This window comes from Polypterus senegalus, chromosome 15 (genome assembly GCF_016835505.1).
Source record: "Polypterus senegalus isolate Bchr_013 chromosome 15, ASM1683550v1, whole genome shotgun sequence".
Lineage (NCBI taxonomy): Eukaryota > Metazoa > Chordata > Cladistia > Polypteriformes > Polypteridae > Polypterus > Polypterus senegalus.
In genome coordinates, this window is record NC_053168.1 from 94,403,203 (window position 1) to 94,425,585 (window position 22,383).

The window sequence follows — 22,383 nt, forward strand, 5'->3', positions numbered from 1 at the left end:
CCAATACCAACAAAGTTTTTCAAGAAGTATCAGGCGTGCTAATTGATAATATTCTTGACATAGTAAATTCGTCATTAAATACGGGGGTCTTCCCAGACTGTCTTAAGACTGCTGTAGTTAAACCCCTACTCAAGAAAAATAATCTTGACCCCTCTGCTTTTGAAAATTTTAGACCCATCTCTAACCTGCCCTTCTTAAGTAAAATTCTAGAGAGGCAGTCATTATGCAGTTAAATGACCACCTCAATAAACATGCTATTCTTGATAAATTTCAGTCAGGTTTTAGAACAAATCACAGCACAGAAACTGCACTCGTTAAAGTAGTAAATGACTTGCGGGTAAATGCAGACAGAGGCCATTTATCTGTTCTCATCCTCTTAGATCTGAGTGCCGCATTTGACACCATTGATCACAATATTCTTAGAAATCGCCTTAGTCAATGGGTGGGCCTCTCTGGCAGTGTCTTAAATTGGTTTGAATCCTACCTGGCAGGTAGAAAATTCTTTGTTAGTTGTGGTAATCACAACTCAAAGACACATGATATCTATATGGTGTTCCACAAGGCTCTATGCTGGGTCCACTGCTTTCTCAATCTATATGCTTCCGTTAGGTCAGATTATCTCAGGTTACAACGTGAGCTACCACAGCTATGCTGATGACACACATCTGTACTTATCAATAGCACCTGATGACACCAACTCTCTCGATTCACTAACACAATGTCTTACTGGTATTTCTGAATGGATGAATAGTAATTTTCTCAAGCTAAATAAAGAAAACTGAAATTTTAGTGATTGGCAATAATGGATTCAACGAGGTTATCAGAAATAAACTTGATGCATTAGGATTAAAAGTTAAAATGGAAGTAAAAAACTGTTGACTGTAACCTGAATTTTAAATCACATATTCATCAGACCACTAGGACAGCATTTTTTCATTTAAGAAACATAGCAAAAGTTAGACCTCTTATATCATTGAAAGATGCTGAGAAATTAATTCATGCTTTTGTTTTCAGTCGACTAGATTACTGTAACGCACTCCTCTCAGGACTACCCAAAAAAGACATAAATCATTTGCAATGAGTGCAGAATGCAGCTGCTAGAATCCTAACTAGGAAAAGAAAATCCAAACACATTTCTCCAGTTTTGATGTCACTACACTGGTTACCTGTGTCATTCAGAATTGACTTTAAAATTCTGCTTATGGTTTATAAAGCCTTAAATAATCTCACTCCATCTTATATTTTGGAATGTCTGACACCCTATATTCCAAATCGTAACCTTAGATCCTCAAATGAGTGTCTCCTTAGAATTCCAAAAGCTAAATTTAAAAGTGGTGAGGCAGCCTTCTGCTGTTATGCACCTAAAATCTGGAATAGCCTGCCAATAGGAATTCGCCAGGCTAATACAGTGAGCATTTTAAACCACTGCTGAAAACGCATCACTTTAACATGGCCTCTTCATAATTTCACTTAACTTAATCCTGATAATCTGTATGTTCAATTCATCATAATAACTATTCATGGTGGCTCTAAAATCCGTACTGACCCTTACTCTCTCTTCTGTTTCTTTTTCCGGTTTTTTTGTGGTGGTGGCGCCTACTCAAAGCATCATGACTCTCCAACACTGATGGACTAAAAGCCAGAAGTCTACGTGACCATCATCATCAAGTCCTTCCGTGAGAACCCTAAATCCAAAGAGGAATGTTTCACTTATGTTAGGTAGAATGCCCAGAGGGGACTGGGCGGTCTCATGGTCTGGAATCCCTGCAGATTTTATTTTTTTTTTGGAGTTTTTTTTGTTTTTTCTGTCCACCCTGGCCAACGGACCTTACTCTTATTCTATGTTAATTAATGTTGACTTATTTTATTTTCTGTGTCTTTTATTCTTCATTATGTAAAGCACTTTGAGCTACATTTTTTGTATGAAAATGTGCTATATAAATAAATGTTGTTAATCGTCACAGTTGTGCCGCGCCCCCATTTTAAAAGGACACAAGGCTGGAATGGAAGTTGGTGGATCTTCAGCGTTAGCGTCCTTGCCGTTGGGGACCAGAGTCTCTATCCAGTAATGGAGCCTTTACGTAGCCGTGGGAGGGAAGGCAACATGCAGAAGAGAAGGTTAGCTGTGTCTACAGATTGGAAGACTCTTTTGCTGCAAGATCCATGAGGGATTACCACAGAAGCCGGCAGTTAAAGGAAAACGGCACTGGGTTTTTAGAAAGAACAGTTCCTGCCAATACATTTTAACCTCCACTTTTTGCACGTTTAGCTAGATCATTTATTTATTAACTCTGAGCACTGCACTTTGTACACTTTTTTGACTTATAGTTTAATAATCTTTCCCTTAATTTCTTACATTAATTTTCCTCTGAGGCACGTTAAGCTTACTGGTCTATAGCTGCCTGGATCTGCCCAGTCGACCTTTCTATATAAAGGGATAATATATGCCATTTTCCAGTTATTTGGAATTTCCCCAGTGTGCAGTGACTTCCTAAACATGTGTGTCAAGGGTTTATATATGTACTCTCTAACCTCCTTAACAAAAGAATTACCAAAGCCCACGAAAAAACTTGTAGATCTGGCCCACCTTAAATCCATTTGCACCACTCTGTCAGTATCTTTTGTCCTGTAAATGTGCCGATAAAGACAAGCAGCCTGGTATTCCATCCTCCCACCGGCTCAGAACGTGCACAAAGTTCTCCAAGCTCATGTCTTGATTGATTATATGAGAGTGAAGTGCTGGAGTTTTAGAGTGGAAATAATAGATTGTTATTTGGAACACATGCATTTCATGTGTGTTCCGTTTCTACAATAATCTGTGTAAACATATTGTTAAAACAGAAAAGTTTTTCAAATTTTAGTAGTAAATGACAAAATGTTGGCATAAACTATATAATGTGTGAAGCCTGAAGTCCAAAGATCAAACAAACACTTTCACAAAAGTTTCAAGGACGATACAACAGCTTCTGTGGCTTACCGGTAGGATTTGCTGACTTGTAATCAAGAGTCCCTGGTTTGATCCCGACTGCCTTCTATATTTGCCGTTTTCAGTAGTGAGCTGTTATTATTGTTAATATTATACAGTACAAATGTACATTTGGTTTGTGTCTGTAACAGACGGTGTACATTTATAGGACTTGTAAAAGTTTTTTTTTTTTTTTTCCCACTTTTATTCTCAGTCACGATCACAATACATACTATCGCCCCAGGGGTCTGACGCTCTTAGTTTTTATTTGAAACTGGGAGTAACTGTAGAAGTGAGTGGTGTTTTGAGGCAATGTAACTGGACATTCTCTGATCTGGAGGGATAAAAGCTGACACACAAACACTGGTGAATCTGCCTTCGTATTTTTTTTTTTATTCAGTTTTATTGAGTGCTATTGTGCACGCTGAATTAGTATGCACCTTATGGTTTATGATGTCCAAAAAAAAAAAAAGTATGATATTTGGAATTATTCATTGTATGCCCTGTATAGTACCTTTAGGAAAACACTGTGGCATGGATGCCACATTATTCATATTCATTCGCATAACATCTTGTGCTTGTAATTAGTGACTACGTGGTTTTTTTTTTTTTTTTTCTCCCCCTGATCTTGCCAGTCTTTATGTTGCTGTATGGGGCTGTTTCTTTTGTATTCCAGGACATGCAGAGGAAAGAATAGAACAGAGAGGTTAGTTCAGTGGTATATGCAATCATCAAATTCAAATGTTAATAGTTCACACACACGCGAGGACCGTCCTTCCTACATTTATGACATGTGTACCTGTTGCAATGTGCACACTTCTCTCTATGTTGTGGTTCCTATTACACACCTGAAAGAAAGAGACAATATATGTGACATTTTGAAAAAATCATTTTATGACCTGAATAGTACCAATCAGAAAACACTGCACTGATGCAATATTTGAAAACTAACAGCCTCAGATCGAGTGTGAATTTATACTGGCGCTGTTAATTACAGTCAGATCAGGAGGGAGGTAAGGGATTAGAGCATGATCGTGATTGAGAGAATAAAACTGAAAAAAGCTAACTTTTATAAGTACAATAAATTTATGTCCCATATATTTGTCTCTTTTTTTCTCCATGCTGCGTTGACATCATGCACCAGAAGGCATGAGCTTATTCAGTGCGCACAGGAACACGCAGGTGGCCAGTTGCTGTGTGCTATAACACGCTTGACCTGGTAGCGATCAACGCACATGTACTGTGCAAGGCATGTACGGGGGCCACTGAGAAAGGAAGAGTCTTCATGGCTCACCTTGCAGAGGAACTTCGTCGCATTTTCTAGAAAAGGCGATGGAAAAGAAATGGAGGATGCAACATCGACAAGCCTCTGTTCCAAGACTGCCACTTTCCCCAAGAAAGAAAACTGAGGCAGTGTCAGGTGCCCTTTCAATGTAATAGGAACCACAGCATAGAAAGAAGTTTGCACATTGCAACAGGTACACGTCATAAATATAGGAAGGACGGTTCTCATGTGTGTGTGAACTGTTAAAATTTGAATTTGATGATTGCATGTAGCGCTGAACTGACCTCTCTGTACTATTCTTTCTTCTGCATGTCCTGGAGTACAAAAGAAACAGCCCATACAGTAACAGAGACTGGCAAGATCGGGGGAAAAAAAAAATCATGTGGTTTCTGATTACAAGTGCAAGATGTTGTGCGAAATAATATGAATAATGTTGCATCCGTGCCACAATGGTTTTCCTAAATGTACTATACAGGTCAAAAAATGAATAATTCCAAATATCATAAATATCTGTCTGTTTTTCTTTTCTTTTTTGACATCATAGACCATAAGGTGCATACTAATTCAGCGTGAGCAGGAACACTCAATGAAACTGAATAAAAAAAATCAAGTGACGGTGAGATACAAAGGCAGCAGATTTACCAACATTTGTGTGTCAGCTTTTATCCCTCCAGATCAGAGAATGCCCAGTTCCATTGTCTCAAAACATCACTCACATCTACAGTCACTCCCAGTTTCAAATAAAAACTAACATCTTCAGATCCCTAGAGTGGTAGTATTTATCATGACAGAGAATAAAAGTGAAAGAAAAAAAAAGGTAACTTTTACAAGTTCTATAAATGTGCACCGTCTTTTACAGACGCAATCCAAATGTATGTGTGTACTGTATAATATTAACAATAAGAGCAGCTCACAACTGAAAACGGCAAAATTAAGAGGCAGTCGGGATTGAACCGGGGACTTTTGATTACAAGTCAGCAAATCCTACCAGTACGCCACGGAAGCTGTTGTATCATCCTTGAACCTTTTGTGAAAGTGTTTATTTGATCTTTGGGACTTCAGGCTTCACACATTATACAGTTTATGCCAACATGTTGTCATTCACTACTAAAAATTAAAAAATGTTTCTGTTTTAACAATGTGTTTACACAGATTATTGTAGAAGTGGAATACACATGAAATGCATGTGTTCCAAATAACGATCTATTTCCACTCTAAAACTCCAGCACTACACTCCCTGATAATCAATCAAGGCATGAGCTGGGAGAACTTTGTGCACGTTCTGCGTCTGTGGGGGGATGGGATACCAGGCTGCTTGTCTTTATCGGCACATTTAGAGGACAAAAGACACTGAAGGAGAGGTGCAAACGGATTTAAGGTTAGCTCTGGTAATTCTAGAGTTAAGAACTCAAACATAAATATCTGGTCCTGGTGATTTTCTTGATTTCAGCCTATTAAATCAAAGCAATACTTCTCCCTCTGCAATTTCCAAATCACTTGGTACCTCCTTAGTAGTCCTTATTACTGGAAGGTTACATACTTCCTCACATGTAAAGACCTCCAAAAAATCCAACTTCAGAGCATCTGCTATTTCACTATTTGTGCTTTTATAATTTTGCGTTACTATTCTTGATGCACTTCAACTCGTCCTTGACTGTTCTATTACTATTAAAATACTGAAAGAATCTCTTTGGGCCATCTTTCACATCATCTGCTATATTCCTTTCCAACTGCCTTTAAGCCTTCCTAATATCTTTAATAGTTGTCCTCAAGTTCTCATACTGCCTGCGACTCACACGGGAGTTATTAATCTCATACACATCATACAGCTGTTTATAAAATCACTACTTTTTTTTTTATTACTAATTCCAAATTTAGGAATGTGCCTGTCCTGCATTATATGTAAAACAATTTTAAACCTGTTCCACTGCTCCTTGACTGTCTTCACACCTAAAAGCTTATCCCAGTCTATCACCCTTAGACTTTGCTCCATCTGTTCAAAATTTGTCCTATCACAGTTAAAATTTAACAGTTTTGGTTTTTGCATTTAAGCGCTTCCAAACACTGAGAACCGTATTGTATTATGGTCATTCGACACTAGTGGTTTGATCACCTCTACACCCTCAATTCTATCCTGATTATTACAAAATCCTAAATCTAAATAGGCTTGCCCCTGCATTGATGTGTTAACATTCTGTGTTAAAAAAAACAGTCACTGATTACTTCTAAAAATTCCTGCTCTTATGCTCCACTATTTGCAATGTTATTACAGTTAATATTTGGGTAGTTAAAGATTCTCATGACTATAATATCTCACAGTAAACTTGCCTTTTTAATACAGTAATCCCTCGCTATATCGCGCTTTGACTTTCGCGGTTTCGCTCTATCGCGGATTTTATATGAAAGCATAACTAAATATATAACGCGGATTTTTCGCTGCTTCGCGGGTTCTGCGGACAATGTGTCTTTTTACTTCCTGTACATGCTTCCTCAGTTGGTTTGCCCAGTTGATTTCATACAAGGGACACTATTGGCGGATGACTGAGAAGCTAACCAATCAGAGCATGCAGTTAAGTTCCTGCCTGCTGAATGCAGTGTTAACCAGGAAGTCTCGTCTCGCTCATTCAGCATCAACGTGTTTCGCTGTGTAAAGAGTTGTGCTCTTTTGTGTTTATCTTTGTGCATAGTCAAGCCCTTCATTATGGCTCCAAAACGATATGCTACTGCTTCAGGGGCCGTGCCCAACGCATAACGGAAGATGTTAATGATTGCAGCGTAAACATTTTGGATTTGTTGAAGGCTACGGTTCTTTTTATTTAAAAGTAGGAAAGGAATATAAGATCTACGGCTGCAGTGTCCTTTTAACCAGGGTACAAAACGAGTAGTAAGTGGATGTAATAAGGCAGTAGTCCGGATGGAATCTGCTTTAGGGATTTGCATTGAAGACTGCCAGAAGAAGAACAACGGCAGTGCTACACAATCGCCTGAAGTGGCTCCTTTAAGGGCTGTAACGCTCTCCTTTGTTGTGCAGTAAAATAAAACTCATTGTTATCGGACAAGTCATCGTGTCATTGTTGGTAACCATAATTAATTTTGTACTTACAGTACTTGGTACATGTACGTGCGTTTAGTGACACTGTACACACATTTATTGTATACTATTTTTCTTGTATTGTACGTATTTATTGCTGGTGGCATGTCTATCGTAATGGCTGTAACATATGTGCTATCGGAGACACTCAATATCTTTAAAATAATATTTAGGTTTTACTGTATATAAACAGTGTGTTTATATACATAATTTCAATGAATCTTACCTAATATCTAAGAGAATACAAAGGGATTACGCTGTATAACTCTGCGGGGAATATTTATAAACAGTGTGGGCGAGTTTATAAGGGCTTAAAATATATAAAAATAACCATAGAAACATTTGGTTTCTACTTCGCGGATTTTCACCTATCGCGGGGGGGTCTGGAACGCAACCCCCGCGATCAAGGAGGGATTACTGTATTACTAAAATGATTTACTTTGAAATTACTGTCTGCATTGGCAGATCTATAAAACACTCCTAAAATAAGGCCACATTCCCTAAAGCATTCCAGACAAAGTCAAATGCCTTCATTAAGATGGGGCTCATCATCCTATTGAAGAGGATTTGCATTTAAATTCTGTTTGACAAACAGCAACCCCACCTGCTTTTCCATTCTGTCTGTCCTTCATAAAAATGTGTATACCTCTATATTATACTCATCCAATTTTTAAAAAATTTTGCCAGGTTTATGTTATTGATATAAAACTATGGTCTGTTACATACAAAGCAAATTCACCTGTATTACTTTTGATACTTCTAGCATTAAGGCAAGCTATTTTTAACATTTTAATTGTCCCTTCACATACAGTTCTAAACCTGGCCTGTTCTAAACTCCCTGCCCTCAATTTCCCTAGTTTATACAATCCTCAAATAACCTACTCATACACTACCCCAACACACTGCTGCCTATCTAGTTCAAATGTAATCCATAACCCATCTGTTACAAAAGGAGTCCCAATGCCCAACAAAACTATATCCCTCAACCCTACACCAAGATTTGAGCCACATGCTAAGCCTTCTAATTTACCAGGATGGGTGTGTGCCACAGGCAGAACTTCGGAGACTACCTTATCAGATCTGCTTCTCAGCATAGCACCTAACTCTTTAAATGTGGATCGCAGAATGGATAGACTAATCTTATGTGTGTCATTGTTCTACTGGGCACTTAAGTTTGAAGTAGGTCCAGGTGATTGTTTCAGTTTTCCTTGAAGAAATACAAAAATGCAATCTTAAATAATTAAATGTAAATTTTCAGATTAATTTTTTCAGTTCAGGCTGTTTCGCTATTGCTTGCTAACACGTGTTAAGTCAGCCTGTATGAAACCCTGACTATATTTTGGCCATCATTCTGCAAAAAAAACAATGAACAAGGGCAGTTGCATCAGATTACTTTAGCTTTTATCCTTTTCATATCTCAATACTGTTGGTGGTGGAATGTACCTCTTTAGCTGGGTTGGATCAGATTCACCAAAAAAGAAATTTTTTTTTTCCCCACCCATGTCACTAAAAAAATTTTATTCATAAACATTACTTAACCCATGTAGCTTGTAGTGTTGGGTGAGAATTTTTAATGTCACTATTTGATGCAATTTAAAAGCATGCAATATCAAAAACTCCACAAAAAATGTCACTACTACACATCAATGCCAAGTCATCCAGTTGCATATTCAAACTGAGTAAGATGCATGCATTTCTTGCTAAATATTGTTAAATCAATTCCTCTTGTAACAACACAAGCCTACAACACAAAAGAGCCCTGACATGCATCACATCCATTGACAACACCCACCCCACCCCCAGAAAACACAAGGCTGGCCAAAGAAAAATTTAGCAAGTGTAACAATGCTGCTTTCAAATTAAACAGTATTTAAACACCACAGACAACTGTGGGTACTTTTGAAGTAGCTTTGTTTGACAACTTTATAAAACAGGCTAAAAAGGTAACCACACCTGCTGCTCCAGATTCCTGGCTGTAGCTGAGAGATGAAGACCGTATTGTCCTCAAACGAAGACTCTGTGCCCTCTGCTGGCGGGCTGCATCACAGGTTTGGTTTGGATGCCATATCTGTTTACAATGATAGCAGAATTCTGTGCCACATCCCTCTCGGCCACAAGTTATTTTTGGACAACTTGCACACCCAAAAGCTATAACTGCATACCTGGAAAAGAATTTTTTTTAAAAAACATCAAGAATGATATGTAAAACAAAGAATCACCATGCTATAAAAAGCAAATTACTGCAAAAAAAATATATAACAATATTAATTAAACAATGCCTTAAAACTTTTTAGAACTCCAGGATACCTGCATCATTCTAGTAATGGATTATTTTTATTTTGTTATGAAAACAGACAGTAATACTTATTTTCATTTAAATAGACTCATAAATAACACTAAAGATTAAAGTGAGTAACAGAAACCAAAAACAGATTTCTAAATATAATAAAATGTCCAGATATGTACAGTAAGACCATGTCAATTTAGCAATTGAACACAATGCACTTGTACGGTTTTGTAATGTCACATCTTAGCACCTCAAAAACAAAATCACATGCACACAATTTCTTATGTTTGTCAGGTAACTTTGCTACTAATATGAACCTATATTTTATCAGAAGCCAGGCAAGACCTGTAGGTTGAAACAATGCAATAAACTGTACTTGAACTTTATTGCCAGGCAATATACTAGTGATGTTCCCTGTCTAAATGATTGCAGGCTATTGGCACAGACATTTCAACATCTGGTGGCTCTCCACTACATGTTGCAGTATTTAGACTCCCCTGCCACTTGAAATAATGGGACCTTTTTAATTGATTTTAACTTACCATTAAACACATTTATGACAGTGAATCCCCATGGCAAACCACCAAGTATGAACATGGACTATGCTTTGTCTCTGGATCTCTGACTTTCTAAGGCCACACTTCACACTGTGAAGCTGGGAGAACATGTCAGGGGTTCTGACCTTGAGCAAAAAGCCCCCCTATCACCCATTAATCCACACTCCAAGGCTTCTTACATATCCTCTTCTTCTATAGCAATGACTGCATCTCCTGTGACACATCTGTAAAGCTTAAGTTTGCTGAAAACATCACCCAGAATGACCTGGTCACAGACAGGATCGAGATGGCTCAGATGACAATTTCAGTGTGACCCGCTAATTTTGCATCTATGAGATAAACCCACTACATGATGTATGATGAGAGTGATTTGCCTTATTCATACAAATCTAAACAAATGTATGAGCAATGTTAAAGGTTGATTAAACGCTGATTAAATAAATTATTATGGAATGATACATAGTCAGATATATGCAAGTCTGGCATCCCATCAAAGGCTGTACCCAGTTATTTGCCCAAAGGGACCAGTGATAGGCACCAACTCTCAGCAACCCTGAAATGGATATGCTGGTCAGAAAATGGATGGTTGGGCATACAACTATAGATATGTTCATAACAATCCCAGGGTAAATGAAAAGCTTTAGTTCTGTTATCACAGCTATGTGCAGCACTGTGTTAAAAGAGAAATAATCTTGTCACTTGCGCAGCTCACTCACTCATGCACAAACTACTTTTTTTTTTCTTCACCAGTTCTATTAATAGCATAAATTGGAAAAAGATTTCAGGATATTTAGAACTAGCAAAATACCCGCACTTGGCAGTGGAGAAGTAGTGTGTTAAAGAAGTTATGAAAAAGAAAAGGAAACATTTTAAAAATAATGTAACATGATTGTCAAAGTAATTGTTTTGTGTATTTGGTGCCAGCGTCACTAAGTTATTTTCGTCTAGCTGCATCAGAAAATGTACCACGACGTCTGACACGCCTCCATTTTTCCTGTTTTCTCACAGCTTGGATTGCTGCTGTCATATATATACACACACACAAATATATATATATATATATATATATATATATATATATATATATATATATATATATATATATATATGTATTGTGTGTGTGTGTGTGTGTGTGTGTATATATATACACACACATATATATATATATATATATATACACATACATATACTTGTGTGTATGTTTGTATGTGTCTATATGTGTGTGTATAGCTTTGGTCACTGAGTGCAAGGGAAAAATAATAAAATATAGTCTATAAGTTATTAAACAGTAAAACATTAACGTTTTAAGAAGTACAGGTACATTGAGCACTACTGGAGTGGTTTCAGGTAAACTACATTTTAAAGACTGTGTAACACAACAGGTAAGTAACTAACAGCAGCTAAAATGTATATGGATCATCTCTCGTAGTAGATCCCTTTTGAAAGGCTACACACGACGGCTGTGGTATAGAAATTACATTTTCTATGTGAACGTTCAAATTTGTGCCTCTGGTAATGTGCCTTACCGGCAATTAAAGAAAATTATTTTTGTGTCCTCTGCAGTGTTAAGAGAAAGGCTTTGGTTTGGGATAAAAGGAAAAAGGTGTAAAGAAAGGAAAGTTGCCTTTTCTTTTATATAGTATAGAGATGTGTTCGCTGGCGTTATGATGCGCTTTTGGGGACAGTCGCGTGGGTCTTGTGTAGACTGGTGAGGCGTCCCTGCCATTAATCTGCTGTGATTGCACTGTCAGTCCTCCACTCGTGTGCGTATCTTCATAATCCGAGCTGAGGACCTCATAATCGTATCGTGCAAAAGAAAGTGTGAATCGCCTTAATATTATTTTGCCGTGGTGTAGAAAAGGGGTCCGTGTTTGCACTTGTCTGGGCTATAGCGCGGGGAGGATGAAAAAATTAAAAGTGCTCACTTTGACTTAAAGGCGGCACAGCTATGCAGCGCACAGCTGGCTGCTGCTCGACTTTTGCTGGGCAGGAGACCCCTTTTGTACACGCGTTCATGATATCAAAAGTCTCAGCGCTCTTTGGAGGTAATTCATATATTATATATATAGCAAAATACCAGCCTACATGCGGAGAAGTAGTGTGTTAAAGTAATGAAAAGAAAAGGAAACATTTTAATAATAACGTAACATGATTGACATTGTCATGAGTGTTGCTGTCATATATATTCCTGCCTAAATAAGTCACCCTCGCTTCGCTCTTACTTTTTTACCGTTCATTTAATCATGGCTAGTGGCGGAAAAATTATAAAATGGAAGGGAGGATGGCTTTACCAAAACAATTATTGATGGCGAATCGATTATTCATAAAGCTTGAATTGGTGATCTGTTTTTCTGTGTTAACCTCATATTTTTCATACTTCTTCTCAAACTAAGGTGGTGCGAGGGTAAAATGAATCGGGATCGCTGATCAATGTAATTGGTGTACCAGGAAATCATGCATTGACAAAAGCTCCCTTTGCTTGTAATGCAAAGTGTGATTAAATGCATTATTTTTAGCGCGTTATGGAGCACATGCATCGAAGCTTCTCAGCTGTGCTTGTGCTAAGAAAAGGAAAGATTTTAAAAATAGCGTAACACGATTGTCAATGTAACCTTTTGTAAGTAGTGCCTGGAGGATTCAGTGTGGAGAAACTCTAGAGACAGCGTGTGTATTAACTTGTGGATTTTTCTGTGAGTATTTGGTGGCAGTGTGACGAAGTTGCTTGAGAGACAGCGTTAGCATGAGCTCAGCTCAGAGCGAAATGAGGTAAATGGGAGGGAGATGATGGCGTGACTCCCCACCCGCCTTAACTGTCAATCCCCACAAACACAGTCTCGGAATTTGCATAAGCACACCCTTCACCTACAATTTTAACTTAGTTACAAAGTGATCAAAACTCTCGTTTATATCCTGCGTCCTCTCATTAAACTTGTATCCCGCATTACCTGTGGGCATGTGAAACGCCAGCGGTAGCCTGTCTATGAACTTAATTTAAAGTTTAGGTTTACACCTTGCTTTCTTTCCGAGGTAGCAGCACTCATGAATATGGTAGTATATGTCACTTTCCGCTTCTTATTGTTTCGCTGCCTTCTCAATTATATAATGCATGTTTTCTTAAGCGCTTTTGGAGGTCTTCCTGGTTTTCTACGCACGTTGACAGTCAGTTCACGTGATTACGTGGGAAGCGTGATGATGTCAAACGAAACTCTGCCCCCCACGTCTTTCCAGCACAACTCCATTATAGTTATTGGAGAAAAATACCTTCCAGTTATGACCATTAGGCGTAGAATTTCGAAATGAAACCTGCCCAACTTTTGTAAGTAAGCTGTAAGGAATATGCCTGCCAAATTTCAGCCTTCTACCTACACGGGAAGTTGGAGAATTAGTGATGAGTGAGTGAGGGCTTTGCCTTTTATTAGTATAGATTCTGCTGCTTGTTTACTTACACACATTAAAAAATCTGCTCACATCACTCCTGTCCTTTATGATTTGCATTGGTTACCAGTTTCTTCAAGAATCAAATATAAAATTATTCCTCTCACTTTTAAAGCACTTCACGGTTTAGCTCCTCAATTATCTGTCTGAGCTACTGCTTCCTTACAGTCCTGCCAGTGCATCAGGATCATCGTACGCTAACTTACTCACTGTAGCTAGTACAGGTTAGTAACTATGGGTGGTAGAACTTTCAGTGTGATAGCCCTTAAAATTTGGAATGCTCTCCTATTCGGCCTTTGCGAGGAAAACTCTACTTTATTTCAAACTCCTGTTAAAAACACATCTTTTCAATGAGTATTATTCATTTTCTTGTATGTAATTTCTACTGTCTTGTTAATGTGTTTATTGAATTGTAAAGTGTATGAAAGACGCTACATAAATAAAACATATTATTTTGTTTTATTTTATTTTTTACACTTGAAAGCCACTGGGCTTATCCCACTATATAAAATTAAAGCATGCAGGAATTCAAGCCCTGCAGACAATGAGTAAGGAAACAGCTAAAGATAGCTACAGCCATGTTGTGAGGAATATAAAGTTCAAAAAGCAAACTACTATGTAAAAGTCTTAGATTACCAAGAAAAAAAAAAATTATCTGGGGGGGGGATCAAGCGCTTGTATGCTTATGTGTATATAATGTTTGAATAAATATTTACTGCGTGAACAGTAGCAAGATTTTCTTTTGTTTCCAAAAAAACTATGCTTGCGGAATTCCAGCGAGTCCATGCATTAGTTAAAATTACACCAACTCCATCACCCACTCACTAACGCTGTCAAATTAGCCAAAAAATAATTTAAAAAATAAGTAAATATTTGGATGTAATCAAACTTAGGTTAATAATTATTGTTGTTACAGATTTTTATATTTCAAAATTATGTAATGTTTGCGAGGCAGTCACAATTAGGGAATCCATTCCCAGACGTGTTTATCAATTCCCTGGAATTCAGGAATCCTGCATGTCATTCACGGGAATCCCGGGCTCCCAGAAATGACACAGTGCACGGGCATCTCACATGTGAACGTTTTTAGAACAAGCAACACTTATTTTTAATAACTACTGCAATATGTTGACACCAATAAAAGACTAACCTTAACTACAAGCAGTTCATGCTGTCATAAGAACACGTGTCTAGATAGTTGCGGTATTAAGAGCGTGGAAAGCACAATGTGTCGAGCGTGCGGTTGTCCAGGCGAGAGCGCACCTTTATGCAGAGCACGCCAGCCGCTGAGAAAGCATGCTCTGCCTCCACTGAAGTAGGATGCAGAGTCGTGCAAAAAATGCCGCCAAACTCTGTTGTTTTTGAACTTGACAAACTTGGCCATTCGTACAAGGCTTTCAACACAAACAACTGATGTTCCGAGTGCCGACTGGACCTGAGCTCTGCTCCAGTTAGAAACTTGACACCAGCATGCACTGTCAACAGCACAGATGTCAATGAAGTCTGCCCTGTCCCGCATACATGAGCTGCAGAGTGCAGACTCCTCCCAGTCCACTGTGCTCAGTCTTAGTGGGAGCCTGACTGCTGCTGGTCTGTTGACTGAATTAACCGGCAACACTTTACACCGTGGGTCAAAAAACCATGCCACTTAATTATTTTCAACTATAACTCTGTTATTTCTTGATCGATTTTTACACTTTTACAAGATATATATGCAAGCTTGGCCATTCCCGTTCACCCAGGAATTACAGCAGTTTCATTCCCTAGTCACAATATGAACAAACATAAAACACAAAAATATCAACTTGGACTGTTATTTAAATATAAGAGCCATTAAAATCTTAAGCAGTTGCACCCTATAAAAGGGTAGCTTCTTCATAGAAATCTCATTTTCAGTCTAGTACAGACGCCTGGGGAAACCAAATCTTAAATTATTCACCAATCTGGCGCTGAAGCACTGTTCCTCAACCATATCTCTCAACACTTCCTACAGAGATGTCCTGTGCCTTCACAAAAGTTATTTTCCCTGGACTTCACTGCACCCCATCTTCTCATTCCTCAGAGATGTATTTGCAGCAGCCAGACATGTTAAAATATGTTTGGCTGGTGACTGAAAAATTACATTGGGCCCACAGACAATATGCTTGCCTGGTTTAATTCTTATTTATCAAATCATTACCAGTATGTACAGAAATATGCTGACAGTACTCCATCAATATACTCTGAAAATAGATATGGTGCTCCACTGGGCTAAGTTAATGTGATATTTATTGTTTTCCGTCACTCCAACTCAGAATCAGCACACAATTTAAGTATTATTTTTGACAACAGCATGTCATTTAAAACACACACTTCAAAAATATCCAAAACATTTTTATTTCCATCTTAAAAATGTTGGAAGATTAAGACGTTTTCTAAATATGCAAGATAGAGAAATTCATGCATTATTTCTAGCAGGACTGAATACTTCAATTCATTATTCACTGGCTGTTCTAATAGTTCCTAATGCAGATTTCAATAAATTCTCAAACTGCTGTAAGAATTACTCTAACAAGAAATTAAAAACACCAAATTCCACTTTTCAAATCTTTACACTGGCTTCCCAGTTAAGATTGGGGACGATTCTAAAGTTCACCTTTTAACTTATACAGCCTTCTGGCTAAAGACCCGCTTACTTACCTGAACCTATCTTTACTTACAAGCCACAGCGTACACTGAAATCAAGATGCCAGCCTACTTAAGATCCCAAGGATTGATAAAATACAAGAAAGAGGTTGCTCTTTTAGTTACAGGGCCCCAAAGCTGTGGGAAGATCTGCCTGCTAATATACAAGATGTCCCTTCACCCTTACCTTTTAAATTCAGGCTGAAGACTTGACTTTATTCTAACATTCCCTGATGAGAGCTGCTAATTTGCTATGAACACTGTATGTCCGTCTGTATGGGATATCTGTGTTCGGTTTGTTTTCTCGTGATCTGTATGTGGCACTTCGTGCCACTGCTATACTTGCCAGGCTGCACTCCTGCATATGGAAAAGTCATCCTGGATAAAGCAGCACTAGAATCATTGGATGGAAAGATTCTCTCAGAGTGGACAGCCAGCCCAGATTCCACTATAGAACAGTGTTCTCCCTAGCATCTTTTAGCCGGACACTCCACCCGGCTAATTTAGTTCAGCCCCGCTGTAATCTTGCATGACATTGTAAGATGACAGCCGCACATCTGTAGGCACAGGCAGATCTAATGATCTGCAGAGATGGCAAGGAACGAGAGAGTGGGTGGGCAAATACTGTAGAAGCAGGATCGCAAGAGGTGAGGGGAGAGGCGCGGTGCGGGATATTGCCGATCACTCGAACAACAAGCTAACAGCAGGGATGAAGTGAAGTGGAGTCCACAAGCAAAGAGTATGGGGAGGTGGGCTTTCGAGGTGGGGGCAGTAACAGCTTAATACAGCAACAAGGAGTATGGGGAGGTGGACGGGCAAAAGGGGGCTATACATGCTAATAGCGGGGACGGAGTGGCAGTTCACAAGCAAAGAGAATATGGAGGTGGGCAGGCAAGAGGAGGACTGATAAAGTAAAAAGAAAAAGAAAAAGAAAGTCTAGTGGAACCAGCCTGTCAGATATCAGAAAAGGGGCGTCAGGAAGTGACGTCTCTGTTCTCAGTGTCAGTGCAGTCTGTGTTGTACTGCTAAGCATACAGCTGCTCTCTTCTTGTTCAGTACACAACAAACCAATATATAAATGCAGTTGTTTAAGCATTAGGTGCGTTTTGTGTGCAAAAATCCTTGCAGCACTCACTGTGGTCACTGTTAAAGTGATTCCCTCTGCCATTCTTATATTTGCTCATATTTGGACCTGCATCCATATTGCAAAAAGAGTGCAGAAACCCTTGCAGCCCACAATGTGTCCTGAGCAAAGGTTTTGTCACTGAATTCCCGAGGGTATTGTTAAAGTTGTAGCGCTGCCACATAAATATAATATGTTTTCTGCTGTCGATCGGGTGTTGTAGGGAATATGTTTACATCCGGAGATTGACAGCGGTGCCCCAGAGGTGGAACTTCCGGTTTTACTGTTTTCTTTTGGGAGTCATTTGCATAAAGCGCGCCATTTGTAAGAGAGAAGAGAGAAGAGGAGAAAAGGAAAAAGAGAATTGGAGAGAAAAAAAGCAGATCAGTTACTGCACTGGCCATACAAGAAGTCTAGGAGCTTCTACAGTCCTGGCAGAAGGTGGAAGGTATTCTTTTGATCGGGGAATCAAACGTTCTGCTAATTCCTACGGACTCGGGTGAGCTATTTCAAAGGACTTATATTGTATCAAGGCGCAGGACTGACTGTATGTCTTTTATGACGAAGAGGTGATTTGAGATAGTAGTCCGCAATTTTCAGGACACCTCGTTTGGCCTGCCGGCAGTTGCAGGACAAAATATTGGACGTTGGTGGATCTATTTATCATTTCTTGAAGGGGAACTGGGGGAATTAATATTGTTATTGTGTAAATATATATATATACTTGTGACGCTACAGAATAAGGGTTATTTATGGTGGCGAGGGGTGGTGCATGTGTAAGGGATTGTATTCTTTTGTTCATTGTATATAATATACTCGTTATTTGATGATAGATCTTGACTATTTGGTTTTTTTGGAGGCTATAAAGTATTGGCATTAAGGGACTGAACCGGGTAGAAAAAAGGGTGTACGGGAAATTGTTTGGGGTGTGATATTGGCCTATCCTTTTATCATCTGCCGATACCTAGGACAGATTAGCGGTAGCAATCTGCTCGTGTTAGTGCATGGGACGAATTATTACAAAGTGACCCATCTGCCATTCCGTTTTTGTTCATATCTTGCCCTGCTGTAGTGCAAGTGTGCACTGAATATCCAACAGGCTCCCACTTTCCCCCTCAAAGGTCTTATTCATAGATACTTTAAATTATTTCCCCCCAAACGTTTTACAAACATGAGTTAAAAAAAAAATAGTTAAAAAAACAACACTGCTCAGTTATTTCAGAAAAGAGACACCACAAACTACTGAAGATGCGGCGTCAAATCCTGATGTGGCAATTTCAGACAGAAACATTGCAGAAGCTGGTCCATCACGGGAAATCTCTTCAGCACACACTCTGCCAATTGATAAATCTAAGCACTGCTTATCAGGCATAAACAATGGCTTAAAGATTATGACTGGCTAATGGTCAAAGAAAATGGTATGTGGTGCTCATTGTGCATGAAATATTCAAACAAATACCCCCGAAGGAGGGAGTTACTTTGGGTAAATGTGCCATGCACAAGAATATGAAAAGAAAACTTACTGGACCATGAAAAAAGTAAAACGCACATTGAGTCTTCTGCTGACCTTTTAGAAAAGCTTGTACTAAAGCATACTGGAATTGGTGAAACTGAAAGATTTCTACCTACGTTAAATAACTTACAAAGTGATGCCTTTGTGAGACCTTTAAGATCCATGTATTGGTTGGTAAAAAATGAGTTGCCACATAGTTTGTTTGAAAAGCTATTGGAACACTGTAAAAAAATGGGTAGTTCCTTTCTACAACATCTCAATGTTGATAAAAATGTACATTATACCTCTGAAAGAATAATGCAAGAGCTGCTGGATGTATTCTTCATGAACTCATTTTAAAATAATGATTCACTGTACTAATTCCCTTCATAATTTTAAACACTTCAATCATGTCACCTCTTAATCTTTCCTCATAATTCAACCCCTGTAGCCCAGGAATCAGCCTAGTTGATCTTCTCTGGACCTTTTCTAGCACTGCTATGTCCTTTTTGTAACCTGGAGACCAAAACTGCACACAGTACTCAAGATGAGGCCTCACCAGTGCATTATAAAAGGTTGAGCATAACCTCCTTGGACTTGTACTCCACATATCATGCTATATAACCTAACATTCTGCTAGCCTTCTTAATGGCTTCTGAACACTGTTAGGAAGTCGATAGCTTAGAGTCCACTAGGACTCCTAAATCCTTCTCATAAGGTGTAACTCTTGATTTTCCAACCTTCCACTGTGTATTGAAACCTAACATTTTTACTTCCTATGTGTAATACTTTACATTTACTGACATCAAATTTCATCTGCCACAAATGTGCCCAAGCCTGTATGCTATCCAAGTCCTTCTGTAATGATACAACAGATTCCAAATTATCTGCTAATCCAACTATCTTGGTATCATCTGCAAACTTAACCAGCTTGTTACTTATATTCCTATCTGAATCATTTACATACATTAAAAATAGCAGCGGCCCTAGCACTGACCCTTGTGGAACACCACTCTTAACATCGGCTATTTTGATGAGGTTCCTAGCACCATCACCCTCTGCTTCCTGTGTCTGAGCCAATTCTGCACCCATCTAAAAACATCACCCTGAACTCCCACTTCTTTCAATCTGATGCCCAGCCTCTTATGTGGCACCTTATCAAATGCTTTCTGAAAGTCCAGATACAGTGCATCCGGAAAGTATTCACAGTGCATCACTTTTTCCACATTTTGTTACGTTACAGCCTAATTCCAAAATGGATTAAATTCATTTTTTCCTCAGAATTCTACACACAACACCCCATAATGACAACGTGAAAAATGTTTACTTGTGGTTTTTGCAGGGATTTATTAAAAATAAAAAAATTGAGAAAGCACATGTACATAAGTATTCACAGCCTTTGCCATGAAGCTCAAAATTGAGCTCAGTTGCATCCTGTTTCCCCTGATCATCCTTGAGATGTTTCTGCAGCTTAATTGGTGTCCACCTGTGGTAAATTCAGTTGATTGGACATGATTTGGAAAGGCACACACCTGTCTATATAAGGTCCCACACTTGACAGTTCATGTCAGAGCACAAACCAAGCAAGAAGTCAAAGGAATTGTCTGTAGACCTCCGAGACAGGATTGTCCCAAGGCACAAATCTGTGGAAGGTTACAGAAAAATGTCAGCTGCTTTGAAGGTCCCAATGAGCACAGTGGCCTCCATCATCCGTATGGCCTGTATGGTAGAGTGGCCAGACAGAAGCCACTCCTTAGTAAAAGGCACATGGCAGCCCACCTGGAGTTTGCCAAAAGGCACCTGAAGGACTCTCAGATCATGAAAATCAAAATTCTCTGGTCTGATGAGACAAAGACTGAACTCTTTGGTGTGAATGCCAGGTGTCAAATTTGGAGGAAACCAGGCACCGCTCATCACCAGGCAAATACCATCCCTACAGTAAAGGATGGTGGTGGCAGCATCATGCTGTGGGGATGTTTTTCTGCAGCAGGAACTTGGAGACTAGTCAGGATAAAGGGAAAGATGACTTCAGCAATGTGCAGAGACATCCTGGATGAAAACCTGCTCCAGAGCGCTCTTGACCTCAGACTGGTGCGACGGTTCATCTTACAGCAGGACAATGACCCTAAGCACACAGCCAAGATATCAAAGAAGTGGCTTCAGGACAACTCTGTGAATGTCCTTGAATGGCCCAGCCAGAGCCCAGATTTGAATCCGATTGAACATCTCTGGAGAGATCTTAAAATGGCTGTGCACCGACGCTTCCCATCCAACCTGATGGAGCTTGAGAGGTGCTGCAAAGAGGAATGGGCGAAACTGGCCAAGGATAGGTGTGCCAAACTTGTGGCATCATATTCAAAAAGACTTGAGGTTGTAATTGCTGCCAAAGGTGCATTGACAAAGTATTGAGCAAAGGCTGTGAATACTTATGTACATGTGATTTCTCCGTTTTTTTTATTTTTAATAAATTTACAAAAACCTGAAGTAAAGTTTTTCACGTTGTCATTATGGGGTGTTGTGTGTAGTGTAGAATTCTGAGGGAAAAAATGAATTTAATGCATTTTGGAATAAGGCTGTAACATAAAATGTTGAAAAAGTGATGCGCTGTGAATACTTTCCGGATGCACTATCATATGCTCCACTTTGATTGTATCCTTTTGTTGCCTCCTCATAGAACGTCAGCATGTTAGTAAAACATGACCTCCCTCTTCTGAACCCATGCTGACTGTTCAGAATAACTCATGTCCTTGTCATGTGTTGCTCAATCTTATCCTTAATTCCATATATATACATATATACACACACACACACATACATATATATATATATATATACACACACACTCACTAGCCTCCTTAATAACACAAGGATAAATATTATCTGGTCCTGGTGATTTGTTTGATTTCAGCTTATTTAATCTGAGCAGCACTTCTCCCTCTACAATTTCCAAATCCATCAGTGCCTCCTTAGTAGTCATGTTTACCTCTGGGAGGTTATCCACTTGCTCACTTGTAAACATCTTCGAAAAATTAAGTATAGGACATCCGCTATTTCACTGTCTATATCTTTTAATTCCCCTTCACTATTTCTGATGCACTTGACCTCCTCCTGTTCAGATAGATCGATAGATAGATAGATCGATAGAGATAATAAAGTATCTTCTTTCGCCTTATCTGCTATATTCCTCTCAAACTGTCTTTTAGCCACTCTGATAGCCTTCTTAATGGTTGCCCTCATGTTCTCATACGCTCTGATTCACTTTCCAGTCATTAGTCTGATGTGCCTTATAAAGCAGTTTTTTCCTTTGCAACATCTTTTTAAAGTATTTATTAATCCACCACTGAGTTTTTACTTTCCTATTAATTCCAAATTTAGGTATGTATCTGTCCTGCATTACATGTAAAATATTTTTAAATCTGTTCCACTGCTCCTTGACTGTCTCCACAATTAAAAGCTTATCCCAGTGTATGCTATTTAGACATTG

The 22,383-nt window shown here is 38.9% G+C and overlaps 1 protein-coding gene across 2 annotated transcripts in view; it reads right to left on the bottom strand.

Annotated features, from left to right (window-relative positions):
* Positions 1-22,383, bottom strand: part of rnf19a (ring finger protein 19A, RBR E3 ubiquitin protein ligase) — a 133,576-nt gene that overhangs the window by 47,413 nt on the left and 63,780 nt on the right. For both annotated transcript variants that reach the window (XM_039737696.1, XM_039737695.1), the window contains exon 3: positions 9,295-9,503. In XM_039737696.1, the coding sequence (XP_039593630.1) occupies positions 9,295-9,503 (209 nt within the window). The remainder of the gene's footprint in view (positions 1-9,294; positions 9,504-22,383) is intronic.